At 49.2% G+C, this 17,204-nt stretch overlaps 1 protein-coding gene across 1 annotated transcript; it reads left to right on the forward strand.

Annotated features, from left to right (window-relative positions):
* Positions 1 to 15,096: 15,096 nt before the first annotated feature.
* Positions 15,097 to 16,406, forward strand: LOC120965002 (uncharacterized). The gene is made up of 2 exons (XM_040390118.1): positions 15,097 to 15,395; positions 15,500 to 16,406. Exons 1-2 carry the CDS (start codon positions 15,097 to 15,099, stop codon positions 16,404 to 16,406), a joined length of 1,206 nt encoding a protein of 401 aa, XP_040246052.1.
* The last annotated feature ends 798 nt before the right edge of the window (positions 16,407 to 17,204 follow it).

Below are 17,204 nucleotides of genomic sequence, written 5' to 3' on the forward strand. Positions count from 1 at the left end.
TAGAGTAGTAACATGGGCATGTTACTACTCTATGTTACTACCTCTATAGTGGGGAGTAACATATGTGTGGTAACATGCAACGCTTCATTTATTAGGCTATAGACTCATCTTGTCTTGATATGTGTGATGTTACTCATACTAGTAGTAACTAGCTATGTTACCACATGCCTCTCTTTCTTCATTTATTGCTTGTCACATCATCTATTTTATCTAGATATGTGTGATGTTACTATCTATGTTACTCCCACTGTGGGTAGTCTTAATAATTGATTGTTTGCCGGGCAATCCTCGAGTCGAGATTCGCGCATGAATCGAAGGTACAGTGTTGTGTGGTGCCGACACAACCCAGAGTGAGCGGCAACTCTACTCATTGTGGTTGGACTATTACACCAAACCCATCCATATTAATGAAAATCCGAGTCACAATAGGAGCATCCCTACTGTCTGGTGCTAAAAAAACAATTTCGGTCGTTTAGTATTTCTTTAAGACAATCTCGTGAAGCTTTTATTTAAGTGTTTAGGGCACATATAGATGTGCTATAATTATTGCACATCTAAGTGAGTGAATCAAGCATAAAGAGGAAAAAAAAATATTCACATGAATCTCAACGTAAGATCAATGACATAGGACTTAGATGTGCAATACTTATGGCACATCTAGATATGCTTTAGCAAAACTGTTTATTTAACTCATCACAATGTTTAATTACAGAGACGAAATTAAGATCATTTGGATTGCCTAGCCAAACATAACGGCCAACCCCAAGTGAGATTGCATGCTTCACTAAATTGTGAGCCTTGACATTTGAGCTCCTATTCTCATGACTAAAAAACCAACTATCAGAAAACCTAGAATGATCTATTATTTCTCTAATGATCACGACATAACGAGACGCGCTCCTTTGCTTGATATCGTCAATGACAACTTTGCAGTCGGGCGCAACATATATTCTCCTCTCATAAAAATCATGAGGTTGGTCCAACCATACATGGCGCCCTCGATTCAACGAAAGTGAAAACTTGGCTAACAATGGGCTTCGGTATTCGATGCCCGACCCTCAAACCAAAAGGTACAATTAAAGTTCAAAGATCTAACTGCTAATATCTGGCCATACGCCCCACTACTTCCTCTCAAAATATCGTTTGCCACTTGTTTCGAATCTGTAGCCTCCATGAAATCATAAATGAGAAGATTATCCGCTAAGGCTAGAGCCTCCCTGCACGCAATGGCCTCGAGGGCTACCACCTCTCAGACACCTTGAATCACTAGGGAAGAAGACGCCATAGAAACATTTTATTTTTTCCAGGTACTTGCGTCTTCCATAGGGATTTCCACGCAGCCTCCTCCTGTCTCCGTGCTTGATGATCCCACCTCTCCATCAATCCACGCCTCTCTTCTTAATTTGGTATAAATTATCATTTTATATGCTAAACGGACCGAGAATTCACTGTTCCTTTCAATGTTCCAACTTGTGCATAATGGTATGCTTGGCGCATCAATGGGGATAAACACCTCTTCAACACGTATCCTATTCATCATTCTGTTGGTAGCTTACCAACATGGCCTCTTGGTCACACGTTCCCAATTCCACTAGGCTGTAGTTTTTTTTTTTGAGACAACCTTGCGAAGTTTTTATTAATTCGTCACAATGTTTACAGGGACGGAGGGGAGGTCTCTAGGGTGTCCCAACCACACATGGCGGCCACCCCCGAGAGATAAAGCATACTTTGGTAAGTTGTGCGCTTCGAAATTTAAGCTCCTAGATTCATGGCTAAATTTACAAAAAGCAAAATCCACGGAGTGACGTATGATTTCATGTATGATAGCTCCATATACTGATGAGTTTTCCTTCTTCAAGTCCTCCACCACCACCTTGCAATTCGAGGCCACATGTTCGCGCCTTTGATAAAGATCATCTGATAGAGCTAGAGCTTCTCTGATTGCAATCTTCTCCAGAGTCTGTGGATCTGCGATAAATTTGAGGACCAGCACTGCGGCTCCCAAGAATGATCCCTATCTCACTAGGCTGTAGTGTGGTCATTTAGTTCTGAAACGAACTAAGGACTAGTTTCTTGGCCCAAGGAGTTTCTTTTTTTAGGCACCTGGCCCAATGAGATGGCCCTGCTAGTTTGTCGCTCTTCTTTAGTCTTCATGGCCCAAGGAGACGGCCTCGTTAGTATGATGACTTGACTCTGCATTTGCCCGAAGCCATTAGTTAAGGAGTACTCGTTGCAAAGATCACTCCCCCTTTCCCAGGTTGCGACAAGTGGCACGCTGCATGTGCGTCACTTGTCGCAATCAGGGGTTTTTCCTTTTTTTAATTCATTTATTCAAAACGTTTTATCTCTTAAACCGTGCGTCCAAATCGCGAACCGTTTTCACCGTTGGATTCCTCGCGTCGACATCTTCAAAATTAGATTCCATGTTGACACGTTTTGATGAACTTTTTTTCACAAAAAAACCGGACAAAAAAACTTACCGAGAGCACGGATTTTTTTCCTTTCCGAAAGAGGCATGCCCCTCTCACGAAATCACAACCGTGCTTTTCACGAAAGCAAAACCATGCCTCTCGCGGAAGGAAAAAATAGAAGAAAAGAAAACGCGTTTTTTCCGTTTCCGAGGAGGCACGGCCGTGCCTCTCGCGAAAGCACAACCATGCCTCTCGCGAAAGCAAAACCGTGCCTCTAGCGGAAGAAAAAAAACAGAAAACACAATTTTTTTAGATTCCGAGAGGCACGGTGGAAGCACAACTATGCTCTCGCGGAAGCAAAACTGTGCCTCTATCAAAAGGAAAAAACAACATAAAATGCATTTTTTTTCGTTTCCAAGAGGCGGGTGGCTGGGAGATTGTTGTGTGGCTCCTTAACTAGTTGCTCTCGCATTTGCGTCAAAATCAAAACTAAATAAGAACTCCTTTAAAAAAACTTAAATCTGCATCCTTCCCGTCCATCAGTTCCGCATCGTTCCCCCACCAAAATCTACGGTTAGGGTTAGGGAGGCGGCGGCTGCTTTATTCCCGATGCCGATCGCCATGGACACCGGAGGCGCGCGGGAGCCGGAGCCGGAGGAGGAGACCGACGTTCTCCCCGATTCGGTGGTGCTGGGTCGCATTGGCCGCACCCTCTACCACAAGGACCTAGGCGCTGTTCGTGTGGGTGTCAACAAGAACAAGACCGCCGCTCTAGTCGACATGGACGGCGGGCCCTCCTGCTACGTGTCCTTCACCCTCGCGTCTCCTCCAAGAAGGACGTCCTACCTCAACCTCCACTGGCCGGAGGAACACGGATCCTACGATTCATACGGCCCGCCCGCCTTTCCAAGCGTCCGGGCAGCCGACGAGGACCTCGTCCTCTTCGACATCACCACCCGGAGCACGGGTCGCTACTGGGACCCCCCGCCAGATCTGTTCGTCTACACGGCCACCGACCGGCCTTCCCCCTCGGTGCAGCGGCTCCCTCCGTACACCATCGAGAGCAATAGGCCGTTCCTGAGGCATATCGTCACCACAGGCATCCTGCGGCTCAAAGGTGAGGATCGCTACATCGTTCCCGACATCAATGTCTTCTGTGGAAAAAATGGCATGTGTGCCCAACTCTGCGTCTTCAACTCTGCTGGGGTTAAACAGTGGGAACTCAGCCCCGAGATGCCTGCCCCTCAGCCGCAGGACCAGAGCAATGGCGGCCGGTTCCCCAGCCTCTGGTCAACCGACAATCTGATTGCTTTTGCCGGCCGTTTCCTGTGCTGTATTGACTACATGAGTGGTGTTCTGCTATGTGACTTCGCCATACAAGACTTATCCCCAGTGCTCCGCTTTGTGCCTTTCCCTGGGAAAAATGAGTACTCAGATGAGGAACGGGTAGAAAGGTGCTTCCCTGACAGATTCCGAAGTGTGTCCATCAGCCAAGGCATGCTGTGCTTTGTGCACATTGACAATGACTTCCATGGGCCGCCTCCTGCGAGAAAAAGCCGAGGCCAGCAGAAGCGGCCTACCCAGGAAATCACCGTTTGGACCTTGGACTACAAAAAATTCGAGTGGAAGCTACATCATGTGATCAACCTGGATTCTTTCTGGGCGCAACCTGGCTACCTAGATCTGCATATAGATCAGCGTCTTCCTGAGTTCCCGACCATCAGCTTGGACGACCCGAACGTTCTATGCTGCCTGTTAACGGAGGAGGAGTTTGATGATAATGGGTGGATTATTATGCTTGGCAACAATGCACATCTGCTGTCATGTGAGTCTGTGCGTGCGGAACATCACCATAACCACATTCCTGATACCCCCTACTTCCAACTGTCTTCTGCAAATACCTTGAAAGTCCAACAGGGTAACTAGCTAGAAGAAGCTCTCAATATTAAAATGCTATATATGATTCCCACATAATTAACTTGGTTGCCTTTGCTTAGCTTTCTGTTGGATACATATGGTACCGTAACACTTGATTTTGCTCGTGTATCTGACCTTATGATACAATACATGTAATAACTACTGTACCATTAGCATATCTCTGCGCAACGACGAATTCTAGACCCATATCGCTCTACTAATCTGGGTTGTTATTTGCCCTATGTTATTCTCTGTTGCATTAGTCCTGTCTCAAGATTTCTATTTTGCTATTTTGCATCATAGTGTCGCTGTGTTATAGGAATATATTCTTTAACTGAAGCATTTAATTTAATACAATGTCGTCCCTGAGATGACAACGGTGTCAGTTAAAAGTTGTTGCCAATGTTTCAGAAACATTCAGTTTCGTCAGGTGTAGCTGTACTGTTAAAAGTTCAGTCTTGTCAGTTAGGATTCTCTTCAGTTATAGTGAAATAAGCCAAGCTAGCAAAGCTGCGACTTGGTCTTAGTTTGTTAGTGTAGCCCGTCTCTTTAATCGGATCGTGGGATGGCACGATATATACTAAACGATCATAAGATCGTGGGATGGCGGCTTAGCTTTCATGTCCCGGCCGTGGCCTGATTTTCTGTTTTCATGTCTTGGAAGTCGCCTGATGGCCATAAGTAGTATGGTATAAGGTAGACCTGCCAAACCAAGGTCGCCCAAACCACAAACTTCAAGAACATCACAAAAGTCAATCATCTGACCTGTCAACCGTCAGTTCTGACTTTTTACCATGCTGTTAAGAAAACCTCCACTTCTAGTTCTAGTTATTCAATTTTACTAGTGACCGTGCTTTCGGACAGAGTTCTAAAGTTTCCTACTCGCCCTCCCTAGTCAATAAACCTCAATATTTGAATTGCCGAGATTCCTCAATGTCTTCAATTACCGTACCCGTTAATCATGTGCTTCCAAATCTAGAACAACTCGATGGAACTTGTGCATCAAGCAACCAGGGAGGGCGGAGGGTCAAGTACAAGAGGATTTGCGCTACGCCAAGACCTCCGTTTTTACATAGAAATATATGCGCATATAATTTTTTTAAATATCATACAGATAAATAATGTGTTCATGTTTTTTAAAATTTTGCTCACATGTTTTGAATAGTTAAAAAATGTTTGTATTTTAAGAAAATGTTCATATAAATTATTTATTTATTTTTTGCTTATTATAGAAGCCTAATCATTAGGGACGTGGCTTGCACGTAGCTGGCTTTTTTTTCTGCACAGACGAAGGAAGAACTATAGAAGAAATATAGAAAGCTTTGCAAACATTATCAAAAGGATCCTAATAGCCAGCGAACATTCACTGGGAGAAGTGGCATTTGCAAACGTTTTTGCTGACATTTTATATGTGAGAGGGTAAAAATTTCTTGAGAGGCACATGGCAATCTCTAGAAAGAAGAAAATTTTGCGGCAAAAGGGTAGAATTTGCCATCATCTATCACCTAAAAATACCATAAAAAACATTCGTTAGCCATGCTCCTCCCTAGGAATGTTCGCTAGTATTTCCGTTATTAAAAGGCCTGGGTTGTTTTGTTGAAAAAAATATTTTGTTTTGTGAGAAATGTTGAACAATATTATTTTTCTCCGCACAAAAAAAAAGAACAATATATTTTTCTCTTTTTGCATTGGATGGAGCTACGACCTCGCAACAGCGGCGACGACGTTTTTTGCTGCAACCGTAGTTGGATTTTGCTAGTACCGGCGAAGTTTTTTGCTACCACCATCAAGGCGGAGATGTGACCTCATAACGGCGGCGACAATGATTTGCTACAACCATAGTTGGATTTTGTTACTACCGGCGAAGTGTTTTGTGTACATCCATTCAACAGGGTTGACTGACTGGTGGTCGTCGCCAACGCAATTCTATGCAGCGAGCATCAACGGCGAGGGGCGGTGATGGGGCTACAACCAGGGGGAGCTATAACCATCACCGATGACAGCTACAACCGCAGGTGCGGTTGTTGCATGGGTCGAGGTGACGACGAGGACGGCCGACGAGGGTGGGGACCGGCAACAAGGACGGCCGGCGAGTGTGGGGAACGTCGAGGACGGCCACCGGAGGGGACTGGAAGCGCGGCGACGAGGACCCCAAGCGGGAGCTGTGGATCAAGCCCGAGGAAGAAGAAGCCGGGGGCGAATCGTTTTTTTCTTTTTGCCCGGATCAAATGGCCATGCGGCTCGCATCCAACGGCTGGGGCGTGACCGGCCGAAACTTTCGGCCGACGCCTAGTAGTAGCCCATCAAAAAACATTCGTTAGCCACCCTTCTCTCAAGGAATGTTTGGCGGTTAGTATTTCGATTATTAAAAGGCCTATGTGGTTTTGTTGAACAATAATATTTTTTTGAGAGAATTGTATTTCAATATTATTTTTCTCTTTTTGCATTAGATGGATGCAGAAAGTAGAACGGGAGACCAATGAGATGGCCCACTTGGTTCGCCTGGCCCAATGAGATGTCCCTTCATGCTAGTTTTCTAGAGTCTGTCGCCTTCTCTCAAAAAAAAAGAACTTGAGTCTGTCGCCCTTCCTTCCCGTCAATCCGTTCCCAAGCAAAGCAAACCTAGGTTTAGGTTAGGGAGGCTGCGGCTGCTTTATTCCCGTCGCCGATCGCCATGGACATCGGAGGCGCGCCGGAGTCGGAAGAGGACACCGTCGTCCTCCCCCATTGGATGGTGCTGGACCGCAAGGGAAACACCCTCTGCCACAACAGCCTCGAAGCTGCTCGTGTGGTTGTCAACAAGAACAAGACCGCCGCTCCAGTCGACATGGACGGCGGCCCCTCCTGCTATGTGAGCTTCACCCTCGTGGCTCCTCAAAAAGGGATCTCCTGCCTCAACCTCCACTTGCCGGAGGGACCTCCAATTGCCTTAGACACCCCGCCCGCCTATGCCTTCCTCAGGGCAACCGACAACAACCTCGTCCTCTTCAACATCATCAACCCGCAGAAAAGAGTCAAGGAAGTCGTCATCTTCGACATCTCCAACCTGAGCCGGAGTTGCTACCGGCAGCCCCCGGCAGATCTGTTCGTCTACAAGGCTGGCGGTCCTCGCCCCTCGGTGCAGCGTCTCCCTCCCTTCGCCCAGTACAGTAGAAGGCCGTTCCTGACGGGTGACCTCACCACAGGCATCCTGCACCTCGCGGAGGACCACTACATTGTTGCCGACCTCAATGTCTACCCCAAAAGAAAGGGCATGCGTGCCGAACTCTGCGTCTTCAACTCGAGACTGGAAAGTGGAAAATCATCCCCAAATTGGACCCGGGCAATGGCGGCCAGTTCCCCGAACTCTGGTCAACCGACAATGTGCTCGCTTTCGACGGCCGTTTCCTGTGCTGGGTCGACTACTTCAGCGGTGTCCTGCTATGTGACTTCTCCAAAAATATGGACTCCCCGTCGCTCTGCTTTGTGCCTTTCCCTGGAGGAAAAGAGTACCGTGATAAGGTACGGGTTGAAAGGTACTTCCCGGAGAGATTCCGAAGTGTGTCTATCAGCCAAGGCAAGATCTGCTTTGTCCACATTGACAATGACTTCCATGACAGAGTCCCTGGTCGCTGCCAGTGCCTTAGCTTCGTGGTAGAAAAAGGCAAGGGCGGCAGCAGCAGCAGCAGCAGACTCCCCAGAAAATCACCACTTGGACTTTGAACTCGGAGTTCGAGTGGAAGCTACATCATGTGATCGACCTGGACTCTTTCTGGGCGCAAGCTGGTTACCGAGATCTGCACATAGATCAGCGTCTTCCTCAGTTCCCAATCATCAGCGTGGATGACCCAGGTGTTTTGTGCTGCCTGTTAACGGAGGAGGAATTTCTTCGTGGTAATGGGTGGATGATCATGATTGGCAAGCATGCACGTCTGCGGTCATGTGAATCTGTGGGTGTGGAAACTTACGGTAATGGTGTCCCCCAACTTTCAACTGTCTTCTCCAAATACCTTGAAAGGCCAACTGCATCGCAAAAGGCAAAAAAGAAAAGAAAAAGAAAGGCAACAGATAACTAGAGGAAGCTTCAACATCACTCGTGTTTTTGCTTATTTATCTTTACTATGTACCTATACATGATGCAATACATATGCTGCCTGGTTAGGTTAATTGACGCATCTAATGTATTAATACCATGAATTTTCTGTTAGTGTGTTCATATAAATGTTTTACTTTTAGCGATCTGACCTTTTGCAGGCGAGCTTGCACGCCGCCACACTTGTGACCTTTGGTTTTGATCCGTCCGACATCACGGAAGTGCCATGAGAGTCCGACTCAGACTCACGGAAGTGCCATGAGAGTCCGACTCAGACTGGCACAATAAACAAACAACAAGAAGCACAACACGAAGTCTTGCACTATCGCGGACCGCGTCCCCCCCCCCCCCCCGCGTACCCGCACGTCGCCGGATGTCGTCCACCACCACGGACTAGAAGAGCCCATCTCGTGCAGAGGAGCCCCTCTCGCGTCACACAAACTCGCCAGCCCACATCTGGAGGATTTCCACCGCCCAAGCATGCCCCACACCACCAGGACGCTTCCGCTACCGCTGCCGTCGCCACATCAGAGGAGACCGACGACCCCCCCCCCCCCAGCGCCCGACCGCTAAGGGACGATCCCTACCACCAGAACCACCACTCCACGAGTTGCACCACCATGTCGCACGCGAGCCACCACGTAACTACAGTCGCGTCCCCATCCAACCATGCCACCAGCACGACCGAGCGTGCATCCGCCACCACGCCCCATGCGAGCGACACACCTCGGCCAGAGAACTGCACCCCACGATGCGAGCCACCCAGCGACGGGGGAAGAGGGCCCCGCCGCTGATGCAACCGGGCTTCAGCTGGCGTTGCGGCGGAGGTGATGAGGATGGATGGCACGGAAGAGGTCGAAGCTGGCGATGGCTAGGGTTCGCCCAACCGCTCGCAGTGGAACAGGAGGATGGATCAATTAATTTCCTCGTTCGGTGGAAGAAATGGCAAAAATGACGCGAAATCTTAACGGCTTCATCACGACAATCAGTAAGGACACTGCTTGCTCACTTTTAAAATAAAGAGGATCCAAACATAGAAGAAATAGAGAGCTCTGCAAACATTGTCAATAGAGCGGATGGTTTGTTGAACAAGGGACCGCCTATGGATAATGCAACTAAAAAGATACCTGTTTATGTCGATGTTTCCACTAAATTTTATTCCTCCCCCGATGCGATCCTCTTTTTCTTCCTCCCTACGTGTCACCCCCAGCCCCTCCCCTGGACACCGGACGAAACAGTGTCCGTGGCCAGCAAGTGTTGCCACGCGCGGCTAACCCGCAGGCTCCTTCCGGCCCTGATAGTTTCTCGATCCCCTTCTTTAAAAATTTCTGGCCGCAGTTGCGGCCTCTCATTTGTTTGATCATCCAAGGGTTCTGGTTGGGTACGATGGACATATCTCGCCTTAACTACGCTGTCATTACCCTTATTCCTAAAGTCAAGGGCGCGGATTTGATCTCGCAATTTAGGCCGATCGCCCTTATTAATAACTTCGCCGAGTTTCCGGCTAAAGGGTTAGCCACTCGTCTCTCCCCCATTGCCCACCGTACCATTAGCCCTTTCCAGTCGGCTTTCATCAAGGATCGTTTCATTCTGGACGGGGTCCTCTGTTTGCATGAAATCGTTCATGATCTTAAGATTCGTAAGTCGAAAGCGGTGATTCTAAAATTAGACTTTGAGAAGGCCTATGACTCGGTGAGTTGGCATTTTCTGCGTAGAGTTTTATTGGCCAAAGGGTTCGAGGGGCCCCTCGTCCATAGGATTATGAAGTTGGTCTCGGGAGGCCACACTGCTATCAATGTCAATGGTCAGGTTAGCAAATTCTTTGCCAATGGTAGGGGCCTGAGGCAAGGCGATCCTGCCTCTCCCATCCTATTCAATTTCGTTGCAGATGCTTTATCTCGCCTCCTTTCTAGGGCGGCTGCCACTGGGCACATTACTCCGGTTTGCTCTAATCTCATTCCCCATGGTCTCACCCATCTCTAATATGCGGACGACACTATTATTCTGGTCGAGATGAATGAGGCCTGCCTTGCCCACCTCAAATTTATTTTACTTTGCTTTGAGGCTATGTCGGGGCTTAAGATTAACTTTGCCAAGAGCGAAGTAGTTGTGACTGGTGTGGACGAATCGGAAGCCACGCGAGTGGCCCACCTTCTTAACTGTAAGCAGGGCTCCTATCCGTTCAAATACTTGGGGTTGCCTATTTCCTCGGATGTGCTACATGCCAAAGATTTTGCCCCGATAGTCACTAAGGTGGGAAACAGGGTCCTTCCCTGGCGGGGTAGATATAATACGAACGCTGGTAAAGTGGCCCTAATTAATGCTTGTCTCTCCTCCCTCCCCATGTTCCTTATGGGCTTCTTTCTCTTGTCGGCTGGGATTCATGCTGGTTTTGACAAACACCGTGGGGCATTTTACTGGAATGCTGCGGACAACCGTCTCAAATATCGCTTCGTCAAATGGAAATTGATGTGCAGGCCCAAAAACCTTGGGGGGTTAGGGATTGTCAATACTTCCATCATGAACCAATGCTTGATGATTAAATGGTGGTGGAAGATTATGAGCGCTGAGGATCAACCCCTTTGGCTGTTGATTCTTAAGGGTAAATATTTCCCATCCTCAAGCCCGATGTTCGCTCTGTCGCGTGGTGGATCTCAGTTTTGGAAGTCTCTGGTCAAAGTTAGACCTGTTTTTCAATCTTTTGTTAAGTTTGTTGTTGGGGATGGTTCCTCTATTCGGTTTTGGCTTGATTGGTGGTGTGGAGATTCACCTCTCTCGGTGACCTTCCCTACCCTTTTCTCTTACTGCTCTGAACCTAATATTTCTATTGCGAAGCTTGCTTCCCAGGGGTGGAACCTGGCCTTCCGCCGTTCTCTGTCGCCTGTAGAGTTTGAAGATTGGCAACGTCTTACTGCCCTCTTCCCTACGCTCTCGACGGTCAGGGACTCGGTGCGATGGCCGCTTTCTGCCTCTGGGTGGGTTTCTGTTAAGTCGCTATATTCTAAGCTAGTTGGTGGCACACCTACCAGTCGTTTTTCCCAAGTTTGGAAGGCCTGTATTCCCCCTAAGATAAAAAATTTCTTGTGGCCAGCCTTTCGAGGCCGGCTGCCCTCGGCTGATCAGATTCGTAAGAGAAACGGGCCGGATTCCCGGGCAAGTAACATACCGATGACAAAGGGAACAACGTATGTTGTTATGCGGTCTGACCGATAAAGATCTTCGTAGAATATGTGGGAGCCAATATGAGCATCCAGGTTCCGCTATTGGTTATTGACCGGAGACGTGTCTCGGTCATGTCTACATAGTTCTCGAACCCATAGGGTCCGCACGATTAACGTTTCGATGACGGTTATATTATGAGTTTATGTGATTTGATGTACCGAAGGTAATTCGGAGTCCCGGATGAGATCGGGGACATGACGAGGAGTCTTGAAATGGTCGAGACGTAAAGATTGATATATTGGACGACTATATTCGGACATCGGAAAGGTTCCGAGTGGTTCGGGTATTTTTGGGAGTACCAGGGAGTTACGGGAATACGGGGGAAGAAGTATATGGGCCTTATTGGGCTTTAGGGGAGAGGGAGAGGCAGGCTCCCCCCCCCATTGACTAGTCCGAATTGGACTAGGGGGAGGGGCGGTGCCCCCTCCTTCCTTCTCTTCCCTCTTCCCTTTCCTTGACTCCCACTCCTACTACTTGAAAGTGGGGGAATCCTACTCCCGGTGGGAGTAGGACTCCTCCAGGGCGCGCCATAGGGGGCCGGCCCTCTCCCCCCTCCTCCAATCCTTTATATACGTGGCCAGGGGGCACCTCATAGACACAACAATTGATCGTTTGATCTTTTAGCCGTGTGCGGTGCCCCCCTCCACCATAGTCCACCTCGATAATACTGTAGTGGTGCTTAGGCGGAGCCCTGCGTCGGTAGAACATCATCATCGTCACCATGTCGTCATGCTGACGAAACTCTCCCTCAACACTCGGCTGGATCGGAGTTCGAGGGACGTCATCGGGCTGAACGTGTGCTGAACTCGGAGGTGCCGTACGTTCGGTACTTGATCGGTCGGATCATGAAGACGTACAACTACATCAACCGCGTTGTGCTAACGCTTCCGCTTTCGGTCTACAAGGGTACGTGGACAACACTCTCCCCTCTCGTTGCTATGCATCACCATGATCTTGCGTGTGCGTAGGAATTTTTTTGAAATTACTACGTTCCCCAACAGGAGGTGCTCCAAAGCCACCCATGCCTCCCATGGTCTCCATGGTAGCTCCAAAGCCACCCATGGCACCCATGCCACCCATGGTAGCTCCGAAGCCACCCATGCCTCCCATGGAGCCAAGGCCACCGCCACCCATGGCGCCAAGGCCACCGCCACCCATTGCGCGAATCATGGATATTTTTTGGATCAAGACTTCTTCACGGGCAAGATTGACATACTCTTTTTGCGCCTCATTGAGGATAGATGTGTCCAAAAAGAACAAGTGCTTCTTCCAATCCAATAATCTAGTTCGCTCCTCATTGCTCACCTTCCTCTCCTCGGCCGCCAACCTCCCCTCCTCGGCCGCGGCATCTTGGTTCCTTGCCATTTTCCTCACCTCGTTGGCTTCTTTTCTTGCCTTCACAATAGCTTTCATAGCATTTTTTAGCTCATCATCTCCTTTCCTCTTCTTCTTTTCTTTTGCATCTTTCTTGCACCCATCCGGTCGTTTTGGCTTCGAGTATGAAACCGAGTTGGGTGTGGGGCTTCTTTTGCCGTCATCACTTGATGCATCCTCCTCCTCATCATCATCCAACTCAATTATTCGCTTGCATTTGTTGCTCAAATCCGAATCATCCAAATCACCACGCTTCTTTCATTTCTCATCATCCTTCAACACGTCATAGCAATGAGGCAAGGTAAATGGCCTTCCTTTCTTGATCTTCCACTTCTTGGTCCTCTTCTCCTCTCCTTTGAACAAGTTTTGTGCAATGTTGTACTACATGAAAACAAAACAAGTTAGCACTCAAACACCAACAACAAGCATGATGAACATGGATGAAATGACACTTACTCTATCATCCTCATTAGTACCACTTGGGTTCAACTTGTCAACCGCCTTTTGTGTGGCCGCCCACTTTTGACAATCCTTGTTGATTGTCTACCACCGGGACCGAAGAGATCGACCGGAGCGGTCAATTCCACTCATGTTGCGAACATCAAAGTGTTCCTTCATCCGAAGTCAATAAGCATCTCTACTTTGATCACCTTCAACGGATGGATCCCTCGACACTTGCAACCAAGTATTGCATAGTAAGATGTCTTCGGCGTTGGTGTAATTGCCTGCTCTTCCTTTCGGTGCGTTGACAATGCCTCACCTCGTCCACCTCGAACTCATGGTCATCGAAGTGCATGTCATTGGTTTGAGACCAATGCGAATTGTTGGAGCCAACACCCATAGTTGACATGTATGCACCATCGTTGAGACTACAAAGTATATAGAACAATGCAAATAAGCTATCTATATGTATGCATTCAAAAAATAACAAGAAAAAACAAGTTGGGGAAATTTTCTACCTTTGGGGCATATCCTCGAACACATTGTGCGCGTCGGCCGCCGGCTCAATAAGTGAGCTCGCCGGCGCTTCGGTAGCCGCCGCGCCTGTCACACGCCCTGCAAGCTTCTTCCTCGATGCCTTCGAGGTGCCGGAGCCGTCCGCCGCCTTGTTCTTCTTCGCGGATGTCTTGCCCTTCTTCGGTCGTGCCGCATTTGGGAGCTTCGAGGGGGGGCACGTGGCTTCATCACGGCGGGCGCCGACGCGACGCCACACGCCGCCGAGGTCATCCACGGCGGCATGAAGAGGCGCGCGCGAGGCCGATGCTTGGAGGAGCTCCGGCAGAGGCGAGGCCAACGCTCCCCGCGCTAGGGTTTGCGGCGGCGGCGGCGGCGGTGGAGGGGTCGTGGCTGTAGGATGGGGTGAGGGGGGTGTCGGCGCGTGCGTCCATCGGGTCCAGTTCGCCGGCGCCGGCGTGCGCGGGGCGAAGGTGGCGCGGAAGAGAGAGTGCGGCGCGAGCGCTCGTGTGCGCCGCGCGCGAAAGCAGGCGCACCAAATACACAGCGCGCGTTGGCGATTCGGACCGCGCGCACAACTCTATATGCCGCGCGCGCAGTTATTGCACGCCTGCTGGAGCCACTCTACCGATTGCGCGCGCAATGGGCAAATTTGTGGCGCGGCGTTTGTTTAGCGCGGCTGGTGGAGATGCTCTTAGTGATCACTTGGCAGTTGGCACGCTAATGGCAGAATCTCTGGACAGACGGCTCTGTGGATTGCTTCCGGTCCAAACGAATCTCTCTGTAAACTTAGGTTGTAAGCTTTCCAGGGGGCCCTTGAGTAATACGTACACGAGATTCCCCTGCAAAGAAAGGAGGTGGTATTTTTGGCAAGAAAAAAGACACCTATATATGTTTTTTCTTCTCTTTTCCCAGAAAATAGAACGGGAAACTCCCCTCGCTTTGTTCGCTTGTGCCACTAGTTTCCTGGCCCATTGAGATCGATGGCCCTGCTATAACTTGGATCTGTCGCCCTTCTTCTTTGCCGTTCGTCGGTTCCCCTCACCAAGACCACCATAAGGTTAGGGTTTTGGAGGCAAGTTCGATCCCCATGGCCACCGGAGGTGCGCCGGAGTCGGAGGAAGAGACCGTCCTCGTCTTCGCCTGATGCTGGGTCGCATCGGCCGTACGCGCTGCCACAACGGCCTAGACGCTGCTCGTGTGGCTGTTAACAAGAACAAGACCGCCGCTCCACTTGACATGAACGGCGGCCCCTCCTGCTACGTGTCCTTCATCCTCGCGGCCCCTCCAAAGGGAGTCTCCTACCTCAACGTCCATTGGCCGGAGGAACAAGGCTCAGCCGTCTCACCCGCCTATGCCTACGTCCGAGCAGCCGACAAGGATTTTGTCCTCTTCGACATCTCAACCCCGAGCCAGACTGACAGCTACCTCGTCCCGCCAGATCTGTTCGTCTATACGGCCGCCGGCTCTTCTCCCCCCTCGGTGCAGCGGCTCCCTCCGTTCACCAGGGAGAGAGGTAGGGCGTTCCTGATGGGTAGCCTCCCAACAGGCATCCTACGGCTCAAAGCGGCGATGAACGCTACATCGTCGCCGAGCTCAATGTCACGGGCAATCCTTCCATGCCTGCCGAACTCTGCGTCTTCAACTCCGGGACTAGAAAGTGGAAAATCATCCGCAAGCCGCAGCTGCAGGACCAAAGCAATGGCGGCCACTTCTTCGACCTCAGGTCAATCCACCATGTGCTTGCTTTCGACAGCCGTTTCCTCTGCTGGGTCGACTACTTCAGCGGCGTCCTGCTATGTGACTTCTCCACCATAGACTCGCCGGCGCTCCGCTTCGTGCCATTCCCTGGAGAGAATGACTACCATAACGAGGTACGAGTCGAAAGCTACTACCCGGAGAGATACCGAAGCGTGTCCGTCAGCCAAGGTAAGATGTGCTTTGTCCACATTGACAATGACTTCCATGACAGAATCTACGATCGCTCCAGATGGATTCAGCTTCCTGAGAGAAAAAGGCAGCAGCAGACTGGCCAGAGAATCACCATTTGGACTCTGAGCTCCGAGTTCCAGTGGGAGCTGCACCGCGTGATCAACCTGGATTGTCTATGGGCGCAGCGTGGCTATGAAGCTCTGGGCATACCGCAACGTTTCCCCGAGTTCCCCTTCGTCAGCCCGGATGACCCCGATGTTCTGTGCTGCCTTTTGAGGGAGGAGGAATTTCGTGGTAAGGCGTGGACGATCATGGTTGACATGAACCATGCGTATCTGCGATCATGTACTCCATACTGTATTAAGTGTGCGGATGCGGAGTGTGGTGGGTGTGTGGATGACAGATACAGGTTTCCTCCATATGTCGAACTACTTCCAACTGTCTTCTCCAAATACCTTGAAAGCCCAACAACGTCGAAAGAAAGAAAAAAGAAAAGAAAAAGAAAGGCTAACAGGCACACCTAGCTAGCTAGCGAGCTAAAAGAAGCTCTCTTATAATGCTTTTGAGGATTTTATGATATCCCTTTTACGTACCTTCTTACATATCACGCAACATATATATGGTACTACACTGCTGATTTGTGCTTGTTTATCTTACCTATGATGCGATATGTATGTTGCCTGTGGTTGTGTGTATGATTCTCATCTGTTACTTTGGTGTGCAAGCTTAATAATAGCTAATGTGCATTGTCTCCTCTCTCTGTATGGATTCTTCGGAGTTCGGACCCCACCCCTCTCATTATGGGACTCTGCTGAGTGTGTCGATTCCAGTAGTGTTAGCAAATCTCAGGTTGTACTACGGACCTTTTGGCGCCGCTTTGTTACAGTGATACTATTAATTAACTGTTAAGTGTTTGAGTTTAGCCGCTCCGGTTGTGTAGGTGTGCCTTTCTGCCATGCAAATTGTCCTTGAGAGTCTAGAGTCCTCTATTTCTTGCTCTTTATGCGACTATATATCCATCATCTGTAGTCTGTTTTGCGCTATTTTGAAGTGGATTAATTCTAGGAACCACCCTATTTTGATTCCTGTTGCAAAGCATGAAACTATGTTATCCTCTATTTCCGGGTCGTCCCCCTTTCCGAAAAAAAATGTTCTACTATATCAGACCAAATGTCTCGTACGGTCGTACCTTTAGATGATATACAAAACTTTCTTACACATATTTTACTGTTGTCAAAAGTTATAGAATGTGTTTCGTTGGATTACTTTGGGCCGGTTATGTCACATCTTTGGTTGTCTCCGTTAGAAGACAACTAGCGCCA

The sequence above is a fragment of the Aegilops tauschii genome, chromosome 5 (assembly GCF_002575655.3).
Source record: "Aegilops tauschii subsp. strangulata cultivar AL8/78 chromosome 5, Aet v6.0, whole genome shotgun sequence".
NCBI lineage: Eukaryota > Viridiplantae > Streptophyta > Magnoliopsida > Poales > Poaceae > Aegilops > Aegilops tauschii.